General features: G+C 39.0%; 1 protein-coding gene across 7 annotated transcripts in view; it reads right to left on the bottom strand.

Moving 5' to 3' along the window:
* LOC116712080 (NACHT, LRR and PYD domains-containing protein 3-like) overlaps positions 1–15,406 on the bottom strand; it is a 612,764-nt gene that overhangs the window by 583,461 nt on the left and 13,897 nt on the right. For 2 of the 7 annotated variants that reach the window (XM_032551884.1, XM_032551886.1), the window contains 5 exons: positions 13,133–13,315; positions 11,393–11,566; positions 9,111–9,284; positions 4,912–5,061; positions 2,682–3,968 (listed from right to left, as the gene is read on the bottom strand). In XM_032551884.1, the coding sequence (XP_032407775.1) occupies positions 3,962–3,968; positions 4,912–5,061; positions 9,111–9,284; positions 11,393–11,566; positions 13,133–13,315 (688 nt within the window). In that variant the 3' untranslated portion in view covers positions 2,682–3,961. Of the gene's footprint in view, positions 1–2,681; positions 3,969–4,911; positions 5,062–6,757; positions 6,808–9,110; positions 9,285–11,392; positions 11,567–13,132; positions 13,316–15,406 lie in introns of those variants that run through there. The other 5 variants (XM_032551885.1, XM_032551891.1, XM_032551889.1 and 2 more) reach the window with 5 other exon arrangements.

The raw sequence follows: 15,406 nt of genomic DNA, 5'->3' as shown, positions 1-15,406 counted from the left end.
AGCTCCTTTGGCTCTGGCAGCTTTCAGCTCAGATCTTCCTCCATCTGCTCCGGATCAGGATTATTCAAATCCTTAGAAAGTGACTCAATTCTGTGTTGGAGATGTTAACACAGAGCCTTGACTGGTGGATTCATTCTCAGCTGACAGTCAGAGACAGAAACAAAAATGCCCAAAGTGATGAGAAAGTGAAGAAATGCTTTCATCAGATTATTTGTTGAGTTTCTCTTCTGGATGTTTTCTCTCCAAGCAGCCAAAGTTTCTGGAAGCTGTTAACGTCTCTCGGTCCAAACGTCTCCAGACTCCTGAACTTCTCCTCCAGGTTCTTCTCTTGGCTGCTCACTTTAAACCCTCACTGCTCCTGTTTCATGCTCCAAGCTCTGCTCTGCAAATCATCCTGCTGATCAAATCATGTTCAAAAGCAACAAGAATCTCCCAAAGCGGGTCAGAACCTCCAAACATCAGCCGACACCAGAACTCTCCAGGTTGGACTTGGACATGTCTCTGGTTCTTCCAGTCATCAGTCATCTCACTTCTCAGTGATTCAGCCAGACGTCTGACACTCTGACGGGATTCATCTGCTTCTCCTGGACCGGTCCTACAGCCAGACGGGCCTGCAGAACGTTCTGGGTCTGTCAGTGGAACCTCCAGAGGAAAAGGTCCAGAAGGTTCTGATACCAGGAGACTTTGTTGGTTTCTCTGTGGTCCACTCTTCTTCTGGTGTCGGCTTCAGGAGAGTTTTAAGAAACAAAATAACAAGTGATAAAAAAAATCAGCCCCCAGTGGACATTAATGGAACTGCAGCTGCTGCACCAACACATTTCTCCTCCCACATAAATCACTTCAGCTGGAAATCAGTCAGAGTGCCGAGCATTTTAATAAACGGACAAATGAATTGTTTTCTGTTGGGATTGATGTTTCTTAGTTTTGACTGAAACATGGTTAGACAAATCCATTAGAAATAAAAATATTTCCTTAGAAGTTATAATGTTTTTTGTAGCGATTGGCGGTGTTGCCATCTATGTACAGAACAACTTCCATGTCACACTTCTATCTTCTGTGTCCATTCCAAAACAATCTGAGTTATTGAAAATTGAATTCACTAAGGCTCAGAATATCACAGTTATAGGATGTTATCGACCACCTTCTGCTGTCTGTGATGCACTCCCTCATTTATACAAATATCTAGCCGACCTAAATAATAATGAATTTGTTTTGTTAGATTTAAATCTAGGCTGGTTGACAGCATCTTCAGATAGCTTAAAAACTAGACCACAGCATTATTCACAAAAGCTGTTTTTGAATAATGATTGTAACTCCACCACTTTTAACTTTTCCCCTATTTGTATAGATGAGGTTCTCAGAGAATTGAAAAACATAGACACCAGAAAATCAACAGGGTCAGATAATCTGGATCCTTTTTTTCTAAAGTTGGCTGCAGAGTTTATAGCAGAGCCATTGTCTCATATTTTTAATCCAAGTCTAATCTCTAACAAAATCCCTAGTGTCTGGAAATCAACATTTGTTTTGCCTCTATTCAAGGATGGGGAATCGTCACCACTAAACAATTACAGACCAATTTATAAACTATGTATCCTAGCAAAACGTTTTGAAAAATTAGTTGCAGATCAATAGAAGATTTTTTAGACTCAAATTGTGTTTTACAAAATGTACAGTCTGGTTTTAGAAAAAAAAACATAGTACTGTTACTGCCACTTTAAAGGTTTTTAATGATCTTACCCAGGCTCTGGATAACAAAAAATATTGTGTTGCTTTGTTTATTGATCTATCATTTGACACAGTAAATCACAGGCTTTTAATTGAAATTCTACACAGGATTGGGCTCTCACATCAAGCTACTATGTGGGTAGCTGATTACTTGTCAATCAGAACCCAGAGAGTTCAATTGGCTGGCTTCACTTCTTCTATTCTTACTTTTTAAATGGTGTACCACAGGGCTCAGTTCTTGGTCCACTTTTATTCTCTGTCTATATAAATAACTTGTGTGACAATCTGTCAAATGCTTTTTATCATTTTTATGCAGATGATTTAGTAATTTACTGCTATTATCACTTGTACAGGTAATACAAAATTTGCAGTCTGCTTTCAATGTCAAACACACAATCTCTGAAGTTGGTTTTGAATGTGGATAAAACAAAAGCAATGTTTTTTTCACACTCTAGAAAAGTACCAGAAATCCATCTATTGCTTACAAATGATGTAGGAGCACAAATTGAGTTTGTCAGTAATTATAAATATCTTGGTTTTATTCTAGATAAAGAGCTTTCTTTTAAAAATCACATAGCAAATTTGTTATGAACACTGAAAATGAAGATTGGGTTTAATTATTGAAATGGACCTTGTTTCTCTCTCAAAGCTAGAAGTAAATTGGTAGCAGCAAAATTCCTGCCATTTTTGGATTATGGAGATGTTTATATATGAATGCTTCAACCAAATGCCTTGTAATGAAGGTCTTCATTATTTGGATGAAAACATTTAAAAGGATGTGTTGAATGATAAGAAACAGATACAGATTGAAATATTTTATTGTTTGTGTGTAGCATATTTGTAAAGATCATATATTATATTTTCAATAAATGTAAATGGATTGTGACCAATAAGATCAATGGGTTAGTTTTCACAGAAGGTAAATGCGACTCATGAAGGAGCAGACAGACTAGAAGTTTGCAGTTGCGAGTGCCTTGTATTTATAGTGAAAAATATATATATACATATTTACAACAGTGGAAACATCCAAATGGCCATATAAAAATGCACAAAAAAGAAAGAAAAACAAAACAATAAACAAAAACCAAAATTTATCAATCCCACAGTTCCAACATAAATGAACCCACACCCTTCAGTTCATCTACCCCAAGCTGGGGTTGATTAGAGGTCCCAAGCAGATTACTAATAAAATGCTTGGTGCAGTGCAGGTCATCAGCTGACCAAAGTCAGATCAGACTGGGGACAAAATTGTTCATTAGCTGCAAGGAGCCTCATACCAGCCTGGCAGGAGAAGGAGAAGTTTTCCAGCACCAAAAGTGCAATCTTTCCTTGGGCTCTAGCTCAACATCGAACCGGGCCAATTCCGCAGTTTTATCTCACACAAACAGATTTTTTTCACCTCCTTCATGGCTCTCAGTAGTTGGCTCCTACAGTTCAGCACATTATGTAAGCAAGATGTCAGATCTAATTTCATTGGATTTATTTTGAGCTGTTCTTAAAAACAGGCAACAAGATTCTATTAAACAGTGTCATTGCTTTTAAATTGTTTTCTATAGTTTTACACTTATGTATATGTATTAATTAGTTTTATTTTGTAACCAGGTTGCTGTGTATTGCACACGTCAAGTTCCGGCGCATTTCCAGGAATTTTCCTGGAAATGCTTGGTGCATTAATTTGTTACACCTAACATTAAGAGTAAACATTGTAACGATACTGAAAAGGCAAAATGTTGGAGGAATTGTGGGAATGTGTTTGCAGGACATTTTCATGTCTTCTGGGAATGTATTAAGATCGCACCTTATTGGTTAGAAGTAATAAAAGGGATCGAAAGTAAGTAATTACCTTTTTTTTTGATTATTACTCAACTGCTCCTGGCAAAATAGTTGCTCTGTAATTTTTGTTAAAGGGGGGTCTAACTGTTCAATGTATGTATGTGTATTCCTAAAACTACTAAAATGACAAAAATAAAGTATAAAAAAAAACTGAATCAAGTTCAGATCAAAACTCCATGAAGCCTCTAAATGGAGATGAGTTACAATTTCATCTTCATCGATCCAAAGAGAAAAACAATATCAGATACAAAATAACAGAGGAGGGAGGAAATAAACAGGAAGAAATCATTCAGGTCAAAGGTCATCATGATCCAGTCAGAGTCTCTTTAGACTCAAACTGCTGCAGCTTCAACCTCTGAGGATCAGCAGGAAACAGAGATGATTCTCTTCTTTACAGAGAAAATCAGACCCTGCAGAGAGAAGAAAGATGCAAAGATCAGATCAGTGAGTTTCCAGCTTCTCTCCAGCAGCAGTCAGTGACGCAGCACATCCAGTAGAAAGAGCAGCAGGGCCTTCAGTCCTGTTCAGAGCAGCTTCCTTTCAGCTCTCATCTTAACGTGTTGCAGTGAACACACTGAGCTCCAAGCTCACACACCTACACACACTTTCAGCATCCAGTCTGCTTCCTCTGCAGGTTCCACTCAAGTCCACAGTGGAAACAAACTGCTGAGAGTCCTGAAGGCTTCACTGCTGCTGCAACACTGGAGGACGGATTTGCTGCTGCTGCATTTAGACACAAACTGCTGCTGATCAACATCTCATCTGCTGCTGGAACATCAGCTGACTGACCAACATGGAGGCTGTCCCTGAACACATCTGGATGAGACTGAGGACAGGAGGACACATGTCCAGATGTGAGGAGTGGACTTGAGCAGAAAGAGCAGCTGCTGACTAAATGAATGATGGTTTGTGAAATCAGAGCCAGTGGTTTCCAGGCTGCAGTCAGTCTGATCTCAGAGCTGTGACCAACATCAACCTGATCACTTGTTTCCTGTTGAACTGAGAGAACAAGCAGATCTGAGATCAGATCTGCTGCTGCCACAGGTTGATGAATGAGGACCACTGTCTCTAGACATGTTGGACGGCTGGATGCTGGAGTCCAACTGGACTTCCTGGAGACATGAACACAGCAACAACACTCATCTTCACACCAATACAAACACAGGAACACAGCAAGCTGCTGCTCCTCTGATTGGCTGATTGCTGTCTCTGTGTCCAATCAGGAAGCCTGAACCATTCTCCTCCCACTGAGAAGCTGCAGCTTTACTGGGAACACTGGATCTTTGCTTTGATAGGAACTGGTTTAGTTCAATATGCTGACAGCAGCTGGAATCACTGCAAACATTTACTTACTGAACATCTTTTACAAAAAGCTTCAGCTGCTGAACATCAGAATCTTTGAGGTTGTTTCTGCTCAGGTTCAGTTCAGTCAGATGTTGGTTGGACTTCAGAGCTGAGACCAGAGAAGAACAGCTGATCTTTGACAACCTGCATTTCTCCAATCTGAATAAAGAATAAAAGATGTGAGCTGAAGCCAACAGGATGCAGGTTAAAACTGAAATATGAACAAATTAATAATAAAAATGTAGAAAATTAATTTCACTGAATGTAAAAGTCCCAGAAACATGATGGATTGATGTTTAATATTTGATCCAGTAAAATTGGTTTCTAGAGTCCAAACCAGCAGAACCAGAACATGTTATTATGACGTGTTGTTAGAATATTTCAGTCGGGCCTTCAATGGTTCTGGTCGGGAATTAAAATGGACTTTAAGAACCAAAGTGTGACATTAGGGCTGTTAATGAATGCTGCAGTGATTGAATGGAAGCAGCTCATTTCCACAGTGACCTTTAACCTTCTATTGAGTGGAACTGAGTGATTTATCTGAAGGATCAACAGCTGCAATAATTACACTTCACTCATTCATAAACACATGAACACATGAGTGGAAACTGAACTGATTCTACCTTTTATATTGTTACACAGGATGCTGCATCACAACCAATCTGATATCAATATTGTTACCATGGAAACAAGAACTAATTCACAACAAACATCAAATTTCTTCCTCCAAACATACAAGCTGAGATTTAACTGAAGACCAGCAGGTCAAAGGTCAATGCTGCTTCAGTTAAAAAGGTGGAGGCAATAACAATTATTCCTTTTCCAGGTTTTACTCTGAACCACATCTGGAAAATAATTTCAGACTTTTCTGGAAAAATCATCACTGGATTCTGTATCTAAATAAATTATTGTGTGCTACAACACAGTCTTTGATTTGATCAGATCATGAGTCTTCCTGCCAGCAGAGGGCGCCACAGGACTGAGAACAGATGAAAACAGACTACTGTAATGGGCTCTTTCCACCTGCGCGATGACATCACAACCGCATGCCTCAAATGCGGCTCTCTTTTTTCGCTTTGAGTTACCATGACAGCTAGAAAAGACAAAGTCTTATTTCAGACGCAAATAAAACAATACTATGAACATTGTTGTCTTCCTAATATAATGGGCTTTTAAGTTTTCATGGATTTCCAAGCGGTCCTGAATTAAGAAGACGGTGCTACTAGTTAAAGCTAACGCAGCACAGCAATGTTTACAGCCTTCACTTCACTCCGGATCAACTTCTTCAGCCTAAAGCAGAAGGTAAAGGAGCCTCCTGTGTTATTTCCATGGAATCACTTCTGTATTCAGCCTGAAAGAGTTTATGGGAACGAGAGAGCAGACCAGAGCCAGACAGCCGAGCTACTGATCCGCCTGTACACACTGCTGTAAACACCGTCCTGCTTCACAAGAAGCATGCAAAACTGATAAAGCGAAATAACATGGAGACCTTAAGGAACACGGCCATATTTTTCTAAAAGCAACAACTCTGAACCTGAACAGTCAGCTGAACTAGAACTCCGACACCAGAGCTGCTCTACTGTTAAGCTATGGGCTTGTTGTTCCTCAGGCTTCAGAAGCAAAAAGCCTGAACCGTAAAATCCCCGTTACTTGGTCTCTGACACTAACGACTATAAACGCATATAATATACTTGAACATAAGGTAAAAACATTGTCCGTTAATGAATGATGAAAAATGTTTAGATACTTAAATAGCACATTTTTACAAGAAAAATGTCTAGCATAAGCTAAAGCTAATGTTAGCCACACAGTTTAAAGAAAGTAAAACTCACCTTCGTATCTGTGTATAACCAGGCGAACATCTTCGGATCGATGTACATCATTAATTGTTACCTTGGACAAGCCCTGCAAATACCGAGTGCAAAGAGCCTTTTTCAATAGATCGGAAAGGATTGAGCCGCTTTTTCCCGAACGCGGAAGCTGAGGTGCAAAGAGCCCATTCCAAATGTTGTTTCAGATATTGAAGAACTGTTGGAGTCATGACTAAAACTGTGAATGGTGCAGATCTTTAAGGTTGGACCAAACATTCACAATCCTTGTATTTTATTTAAATGTTTTGATTTCTTTTTAATGCGCTCCCTCACATAACACACACAGGCTGGATTGAACCCTGCTGCAGGTGAAACTATTTGCAGCATTTTATGGAGAAAGTCTCCTCCACCAGGGCCCAGATGTGACCTCTGACCCCTCAGTCTCTGTGTCCTGCTCTGCCATCTTTGAACATGGAGTCTGTGTCCTCTGCTGCAGCTGGTCAGACATTTACAGCCAGCAGGTTCTCCACCTGATGCTCCTCCTATATCAGTGGTTCTTAACCTGGGTTCGGTCGAACTCCAGGGGTTCGATGAGTCGGTCTCAGGGGTTCGGCGGAGCCTCTGCCGCAGAGGTAAAGACACACTTGTGTAAAGTCGTGATGACCCGCCCCGCTTGGCCATCACTTGCTGCAGAGGATCATGTTACATTGCTCGGCCAATCAGGGCTGCGGGGAATTTAGTGCGCGCAGTATCAGTGGCTGTCGTAGTTGTATGTCGCGTGGTTTCTTTCTTAATATTTTTATCCATACTAAATATGTCGAGCAAAAAAAGAAGAAAATGAACAGACTTTGCTCTGAAGATGCACTTGCCAAGGTGAAGCCACGCCTCTCTGAACTGGTCTCCCAAAGACAACAGCAGAAGTCACACTGATTTGCAGGTATGTAATTTGTGCAATACTTTATTCTGGCCCCCAAAAAAGTATTTTGTGGATTTAAAATGACAAAAAACAAACTAAATTTAAAATAAAAAAATTGCTTCCTGAATGTCTGACATCCTTTCCTGTGTTTCAGCCATTCTGCTGTGCTCCCTACTGCCAGGGAACTAAATGCAACGGTTTCTGTTGGTGTGGAGGTTCCTCCATCTTTTCCCCAGTGTTAGTATTTATTTAAATGTTTTCACACAATATATTTATAATTTCACTCCTTCTGTGGTGTTTATTGCATTAGGTTGTTTACTATTATGGGTGCACACATTTAGTAAACACCTTTTGTTTATTTGAATCATTAAGCACTTTGTTTTGCTGAGTTTGAAGGACTGGCTGAGTGAGAGGACTGGTTGAAAGGCAAACCAGGAAGAGGAACAAACCATCAGACTGCTGGAAGCGGGGGACTTGATGTTAAAGAATCTGCCTCTCTCTCTACTAATAGCATAACTGCTAAAACATTTTTGGTGTTAGATTGTTTTGTTTATACAGTTGTGTTGTAGTCAAAATGTGTTGGTTTGAATTAGTTATTTATGTTTATGTACTGTTTGTCTTTGTCTCATCTCCCACCCCTCTTCGTTTGTGTAGGCTAGCCTTTGTGTATAAATTCCCCTGTGTATTCATTGTGTGAAGTCAGTTTTTGGTTTGTTATCTTGAGTTAGATCTGCCTTAGTTGATTTCTTTTGGGCCCATTTTGCTATATTTTTAGATTTGATGTTGGAAGTCTTTTGTGAAGAATTTCTGGAAAAATAAATAGAAAATATTTTTTTATATATGCCTTTGTCCTGGTGAATTACTGGTTGGACCGCCACAGTTTGACTAAGCTCTAATATTTCAGTCCAGACCCATTTGACATGTCAAACTGATTCCTGATGTTTCTACATCTGTTCATCTTTACAGATTAATAAAGTTTGTGGTTTTATCAATGATGGTTTATTGATCATTTATGATCAGAAGGTCAGAGATGTGGATGAACATCATTATTTAGTGAATTAAGCCTCAGTCTGTTTTGGACATAATGACATTTTATCAGATTTTTTTATCTGATTGTAGATATTAATACATTTAATGATCCTAATATAAGAGTTTTATCAGCCTTTAGTCTCCAATCTGACCTTTGACCTTCTCTCTGCAGGTGTGGATGGTGTCTGTGAAATGAACGCTGCAATTCAGCGTTCATTTCCTCCCACCTCCCACCATCACATGGTTGAATGTGATGGTAGGAGGAGGAACTGCTTGTGCTTTTATAAAACAAATAATCTTTAACTGGACCAAACCATAGAAGAAGAAAGCAGACTTTACCATGAAGATCTTCAGAGTGGATCAGTAGAATATCAGCCATCTGTCTGAAGTTTAGTGGCAACACAACTTTCACATCAGAAACATCAGATCCAGAATAAAACATGGTTTCTTACATTAATTGTTGTATTCTGCATTCAGGATTCTGTAGAAAACCACAGAGCTCCTTCACTCCAGAATCTTTGAGGTTGTTGTTGCTCAAGTCCAGTTCAGTCAGATGGGAGGGGTTGGACTTCAGAGCTGAGACCAGAGAAGAACAGCTGATCTCTGACAAACTGCAGTCAATCAATCTGAATAAAGAATAAAAGATGTGAGCTGAAGCCAACAGGATGCAGGTTAAAACTGAAATATGAACAAATTAATAATAAAAATGGAGAAAATTAATTTCACTGAATGTAAAAGTCCCAGAAACATAATGAACTGATGTTTAATAATTGATCCAGTAAAACTGGTTTCTAGAGTCCAAACCAGCAGAACCAGAACATGTTATTATGACGTGTTAGAATATTTCAGTCGGGCCTTCAGTGGTTCTGGTCAGGAATTAAAATGGACTTTAAGAACCAAAGTGTGACATTAGAGCTGTTAATGAATGCTGCAGTGATTGAATGGAAGCAGCTCATTTCCACTGTGACCTTTAACCTTCTATTAAGTGGAACTGAGTGATTTATCTGAAGGATCAACAGCTGCAATAATTACACTTCACTCATTCATAAACACATGAACACATGGGTGGAAACAGAACTGATTCTACCTGTTATATTGTTACACAGGATGCTGCATCACAACCAATCTGATATCAATGTTGTTACCATGGAAACAAGAACTAATTCATCAGCCCGGCTGGGCTCCATGGGAAAAAGCCAGGCCGTCAGGCGCTCGCCATCGTGCCCCCCCTCCCGGCCTGGCTCCAGAGTGGGGCCCCGGTGACCTGCGTCCGGACGAGGGAACACCACATCCAAAGTTGTCTGGTCCCTCACCTAGGACCTGTCTGCCTTGGGTGACCCTACCAGGAGCATGAAGCCCCAGACAGCATAGCTCCTAGGATCATTGGGGCACTCAAACCCCTCCACCACGATAAGGTGGCAGCCCAAAGAGATTCAGTTGGGGTCTATTGTTTTAATATATTTCATCATGTATTGATTAGTAGGATAAATTCGATGTAACAGTTTAAAAGAGACATCCTTCATTTTATTGTTTATGAAAAGTTTCTGATGATGAGTCCACACATTTTTCCATAGTGAATCAGGGACAAAATTTTTCCAATAGAAAACAGATGAAAGTACAGAAATAGTATCTTGTTGAAACATGGCTCCTTTCCTTTGTGATATTCTTACAAGTAGTAGAAAAACATGCTTTACCAACGGTGGTGTCACTTACATTTAACAAGGCCTTATATTCATCAACATTATTTCTAAAGAGTTCACATATTTCATTAGTTACAGCATCAAACACAATATCATAGTCTTTAGAAATTGCAGCGAAGTTATACTTGAGTTTGAAATCATTGTAACTGAGCAAACACCCATTTTGGTTAAATAGCTGACCCACAAGGAGGATTTTAATGTCCAACCATTTAGGATAAAATAAAGATTTATTTTTGTGAAGGAGGAGAAAAATGGGGAGAAAAATTATGTTTGTATATAAGTGCCCATGAAAGAAATGTTTGTTTGTGAAATGCAGAAAGTTTTACTGGTATTTTCTCTACATGATAATTACAAAGGAGGAGGAAATTAAGACCCCTACACTGGAGGGAAAGTATTCCAAATGGAGGATAGATTTTTTAGATACAACTTTAACCAATTTATTTTGAATGTATTATTTAGAGTCGTGAAATCTAGAAAATTTAACCCTCTTTTTTCATAAGAATTCATTACCACTGATTTTCTTAAGTAATGTATGCAAATTTTTACAGTGGCCCTGAGGTGCAAACCACTTCAACAAAATCAAAAACACAACATTAATGAACATTCATTATGATCAGAAGGTCAGAGATGTGGATGAACATCATTATTTAGTGAATTAAGCCCCAGTCTGTCTTGGACATAAAGACATTTTCTCAGATTTTATATCTGATTGTTTGTAGATTTTAAGACATTTAATGATCCTAATATCTGAGTTTCATCAGCTCTGACCTTTGACCTTCTCTCTGCAGGTGTGGTTGGTGTCTGTGAAATGAACGCTGTAATTGGTTGAATGTGACGGTGGGAGGAGGAACTGCTTGTGCTTTTATAAAACAAAGAAACTTTAAACTGGACCAAACCATAGAAGAAGAAAGCAGACTTTACCATGAAGATCCTCAGAGTGGATCAGTAGAATATCAGCCATCTGTCTGCAGTTTAGTGGCAACACAACTTTCACATCAGAAACATCAGATCCAGAATAAAACATGGTTTCTTACATTAATCGTTGTATTCTGCATTCAGGATTCTGTAGAAAGCCACAGAGCTCCTTCACTCCAGAATCTTTGAGGTCGTTTCCTCTCTGGTCCAGTTCAGTCAGATGGGAGGGGTTGGACATCAGAGCTGAGACCAGAGAAGAACAGCTGATCTCTGATAACCTGCAGTACTCCAATCTGAATAAAGAATAAAAGACGTGAGCTGAAGCCAACAAGATGCAGGTTAAAACTGAAATATGAACAAATTAATAATAAAAATCTAGAAAATTAATTTCACTAAATATAAAAGTCCCAGAAACATGATGAACGGAGGTTTAATATTTGTTTCAGTAAAACTGGTTTATAGAGTCTAAACCAGCAGAACCAGAACATGTTATTATGACGTGTTAGAATATTTCAGTCGGGCCTTCAGTGGTTCTGATCGGGAATTAAATAGACTTCAAATTTTAAAATAGTTTCATATCAGAAATAAAGTGAAGGTTGGTTTGTCTCGGGTATCTGGAAGAAACCTATGACTGTTGAACCACCAGATGGCGCTCCTCTACTGGTGATCACGTTCTCAGTTCTTTGTTCTATAGTAAAAGTATTTACTGAACTATGGGGACAGTAAATACTTGGAGAACTTTTTCTGGTTTGGTCTAGACCAGGGATCTTCAACTCCAGGCCTCGATGGCCTGTGTCCTACAACCTTCAACACCTGAGTCCCATCATGAGGTCATGAGGTCATCAGCAGGACTCTGGAGAACCTGACTGCATCCTGAGGGAGAATTCATCATTTCATTCAGGTGTTGAAGCAGAAACATCTAAAGTTTTCAGGACACTGAACCAGGAGGCCTGGATTTGAAGAGTCCTGGTCTAGAAGCTGCTATGCTGCCTTCAGTCTACCTGCATGTTGCCATGACAACAGCTCAGCCAATCACCAACAAGCAGATATTGTGGTCCATCTACCTGCTGACATCCCAACAGAGGAGGGACAGCAGAGACAGAGGACAGCTGGAGACAAGGACCAGATGTTTGCTGGAGTGAGCACACAGGCCTCCTTTACCACTGATCATATCTGATCAATTCTGATCAGTAATGATCAGATCTGATCACCAGAAACACGATTGAGGAACTCTGAATCAGCTCTAATGATCAGCTTCTGATCTGTTACCAGATGAAGCGTCTCTGAGCTCAGAGAGACGAGGCTCCAACTGACTGACAGCTGTCAGACTGAAGAGACGGTTCTTCTCTGACCCGGTCCAACAGAACCACAGATCCAGGACATAGCTGAGCTGGAGGAACCGCCTGCTGCTGTCAGTTTTTATTCATATTATAGTTTCTGTTTGTTACTATTTCAGTTCTTTCTTAAATAGCATGTCTTTATTAAAAACATAACTTGTCTGGTTCTGGTTTTACTCTGGGGGAACATTTCATTATTAATGTGAAGAAGAAATGAGAAATAAATCAATCTGATCATCTGAATCTTTCTCAGAACAAACTGAAACATCTCCATCATTAATTATCATCATTTGACTTATTTAACTTATTTTTGTTCATCAGTCCAAAATATTTTAAAGTGAAAAATAAAGATAAATATTCTCAAAGTCTGAAAAATGAAAATAATAAAGCAAAAGATTTTAGAAATTATAATCTGACATTTTGAGAGCAGATTGTTTTTTAAAGAAAACAGAATAAATGTGAAGATAAATAAATATTAAAGTATCAATAAAATATTTTATAGGATAAACAGAGAAAACAAACCTCAGACTCTTTACTTTACTGACTGAACTCTCCAGGATCTCAAACAGATGATTCAGTCCAGAGTCTGTACTGGTTCCAAATATGTAGATCTGACTTATTTCCAGTTCAGTCAGATGTTGGTTGGACTTCAGAGCTGAAGCTACAACTTCACATTCAGCCTGTCTGAGTTTACAGCCACCAAGTCTGTGATTAGAGAAGAAATAAAGTCAGTTCTAATTAAATCAGATAATCTATATATACACATTTAATAACATTGATATCATCTGATGAACATCTGGTCTTCACATCAATTTACTGAGTTTGATCATTTCATAACTAACATCATGGTTCTGGTTCTGGTCCAGCTTCATGTTCTCAGAACAACTGAAGGTTTTAGCGGCGGCCATCTTGGCTGCCGGTTAGCAAACCTCCCTGTTTCTTCATGCTGAGCTCTGACTGCTGCAGCAACAATCTGGATCAGAAGCTCTTCATCACATGACTTTAAAATATGATTTTGGTTCCACTAACGAAAAAAAGCGACTCAAAGACTGACTGACGAGCAGAGCAGGAGTTTAAATCAGCTCATCAACCACCACTGTGTTCATAGAGGCTTATTAATAATCACAAAATAAACATCAAATCTGAAAACCAAACATTGTAACCAGTGATGGCATAGTTACTTTGAAAAAGTAACTTTAATCGGATTACTGATTACTCCTTGAAAAAGTAACTCAGATTACTGACTACTTGATTTGGAAAGTAACTAAGTTACATTAAAAGTAACTTTTTTAGTTACTTTCAGCAGCTGCTAACAACAACGCTGTGAAAATTACATTGATCTTTGCCAATACTTAATTATAAGCTATTTTATAATGGTAACATCAACAATGTGTCTCCACTTATAAGGTTGAACTGAAAGGGAGGTTTTTTAATGGTTACAGTACAAAAAACCCGTTAGTAATTTGTGCATGTTTTTGTGTGGCCCACTGTTGTCTGGAAAACTCTAAGAAGGATTTTAACCCCCCCCAAGCCCCCTAGCCTCCAGGTTGTGCATTACGGCCCTGTGTTTGGTGTGATAGCGCAGCGCACAGCGCTGAATTCAGATGGCTGCTGCACAGATTTGTGACACTTATCTCAACATTAATTATTATAATGGCGTTTAGTTGCACAACTTTACGGACTCGTTCATTCGTGGCTGGTTTCACGTTTATTGCGCTGTTCATATTAGTCTCGATGTTTCCAATGTTCTGGATAGCTCGACGTAATTGACAGGTAATATATTAACTTGACATTAACAAAGACACAGCGGGACGGATCATCCGGGAAATGATGGACAGGGAGTGCCTGACTAAAACTAATTAGAGGTCAAACACATTCTGGGGTTTATGTCTGCTTATTTCCAAGTCCAAATGAGCAACTTCACGTTCAAAAACAAGCCCAAAAAGCGCAACCCGCAACTCATTACATTTGCTAGCGACTTTTAAAAAAATTAAAGCCCACAGCCGCTTATAATAATAGGCGACAGAAACTCAAAGTAGTTCCTGTTTTTCTACCAACAAAATGCGCATCTCCCTCTTCCCTCCATTGTTTACATTTCTTTCGCTGCTGATACTGTCGCATAAAAACAGCGATCACTCGACAAGACGCGTAGAGGAAATTAAATTAAATTCCAAAAGAAAATAGTAACGCACAGTAACGCAAAATGATTTTGATAAATAACTGTAGTCTGACTACTGGATATGAAATAGCAACGCGTTAGATTACTCGTTACTGAAAAAAAGTGGTCCGACATCAGTAAGTTACTTAGTAACGCGTTACTGACATCACTGGTTGTAACGGACTGAATGTTTTGTTCTTAACGTAATCTCTGCTCGGCTTGCGCAACTCAGGCCGTTGCCATAGCAACGGGTGTGCTTCAACGACAAACAGAGACGGAAACCAGTACGAGTGGTTTGAGTTGATCACCTGTTTAGATTATTTTACCTTTGTTTACCTTTGCTGTGGCTAATTACAGCCGCTGGAGTTTCTGAACATTCAATAGACAAACTTGGACTAATTACCTCGTTCGTTTGTGAGTGTACGTCATTCACAACAAACACCAAATAAGACCAACATATTTCATTAAGTATTTAACAAACAAATGGCTCCTGCCGCAACAATTATATGAAATTAAATTAATTGTCTAATATAAAGAAATTTGTTTGGTGCTCTCTGGCATCTTGCTGAGTCTGAGAGTCTTTTCCTCTTTCAAACATGCTATTTATTTTTGTCTCTTATTTAAAGGAAATACTGATA

This window comes from Xiphophorus hellerii, chromosome 21 (genome assembly GCF_003331165.1).
Source record: "Xiphophorus hellerii strain 12219 chromosome 21, Xiphophorus_hellerii-4.1, whole genome shotgun sequence".
NCBI lineage: Eukaryota > Metazoa > Chordata > Actinopteri > Cyprinodontiformes > Poeciliidae > Xiphophorus > Xiphophorus hellerii.
The sequence above is the reverse complement of the archived record's forward strand: the minus strand, read 5'-3'. Positions and strand labels throughout refer to the sequence as shown.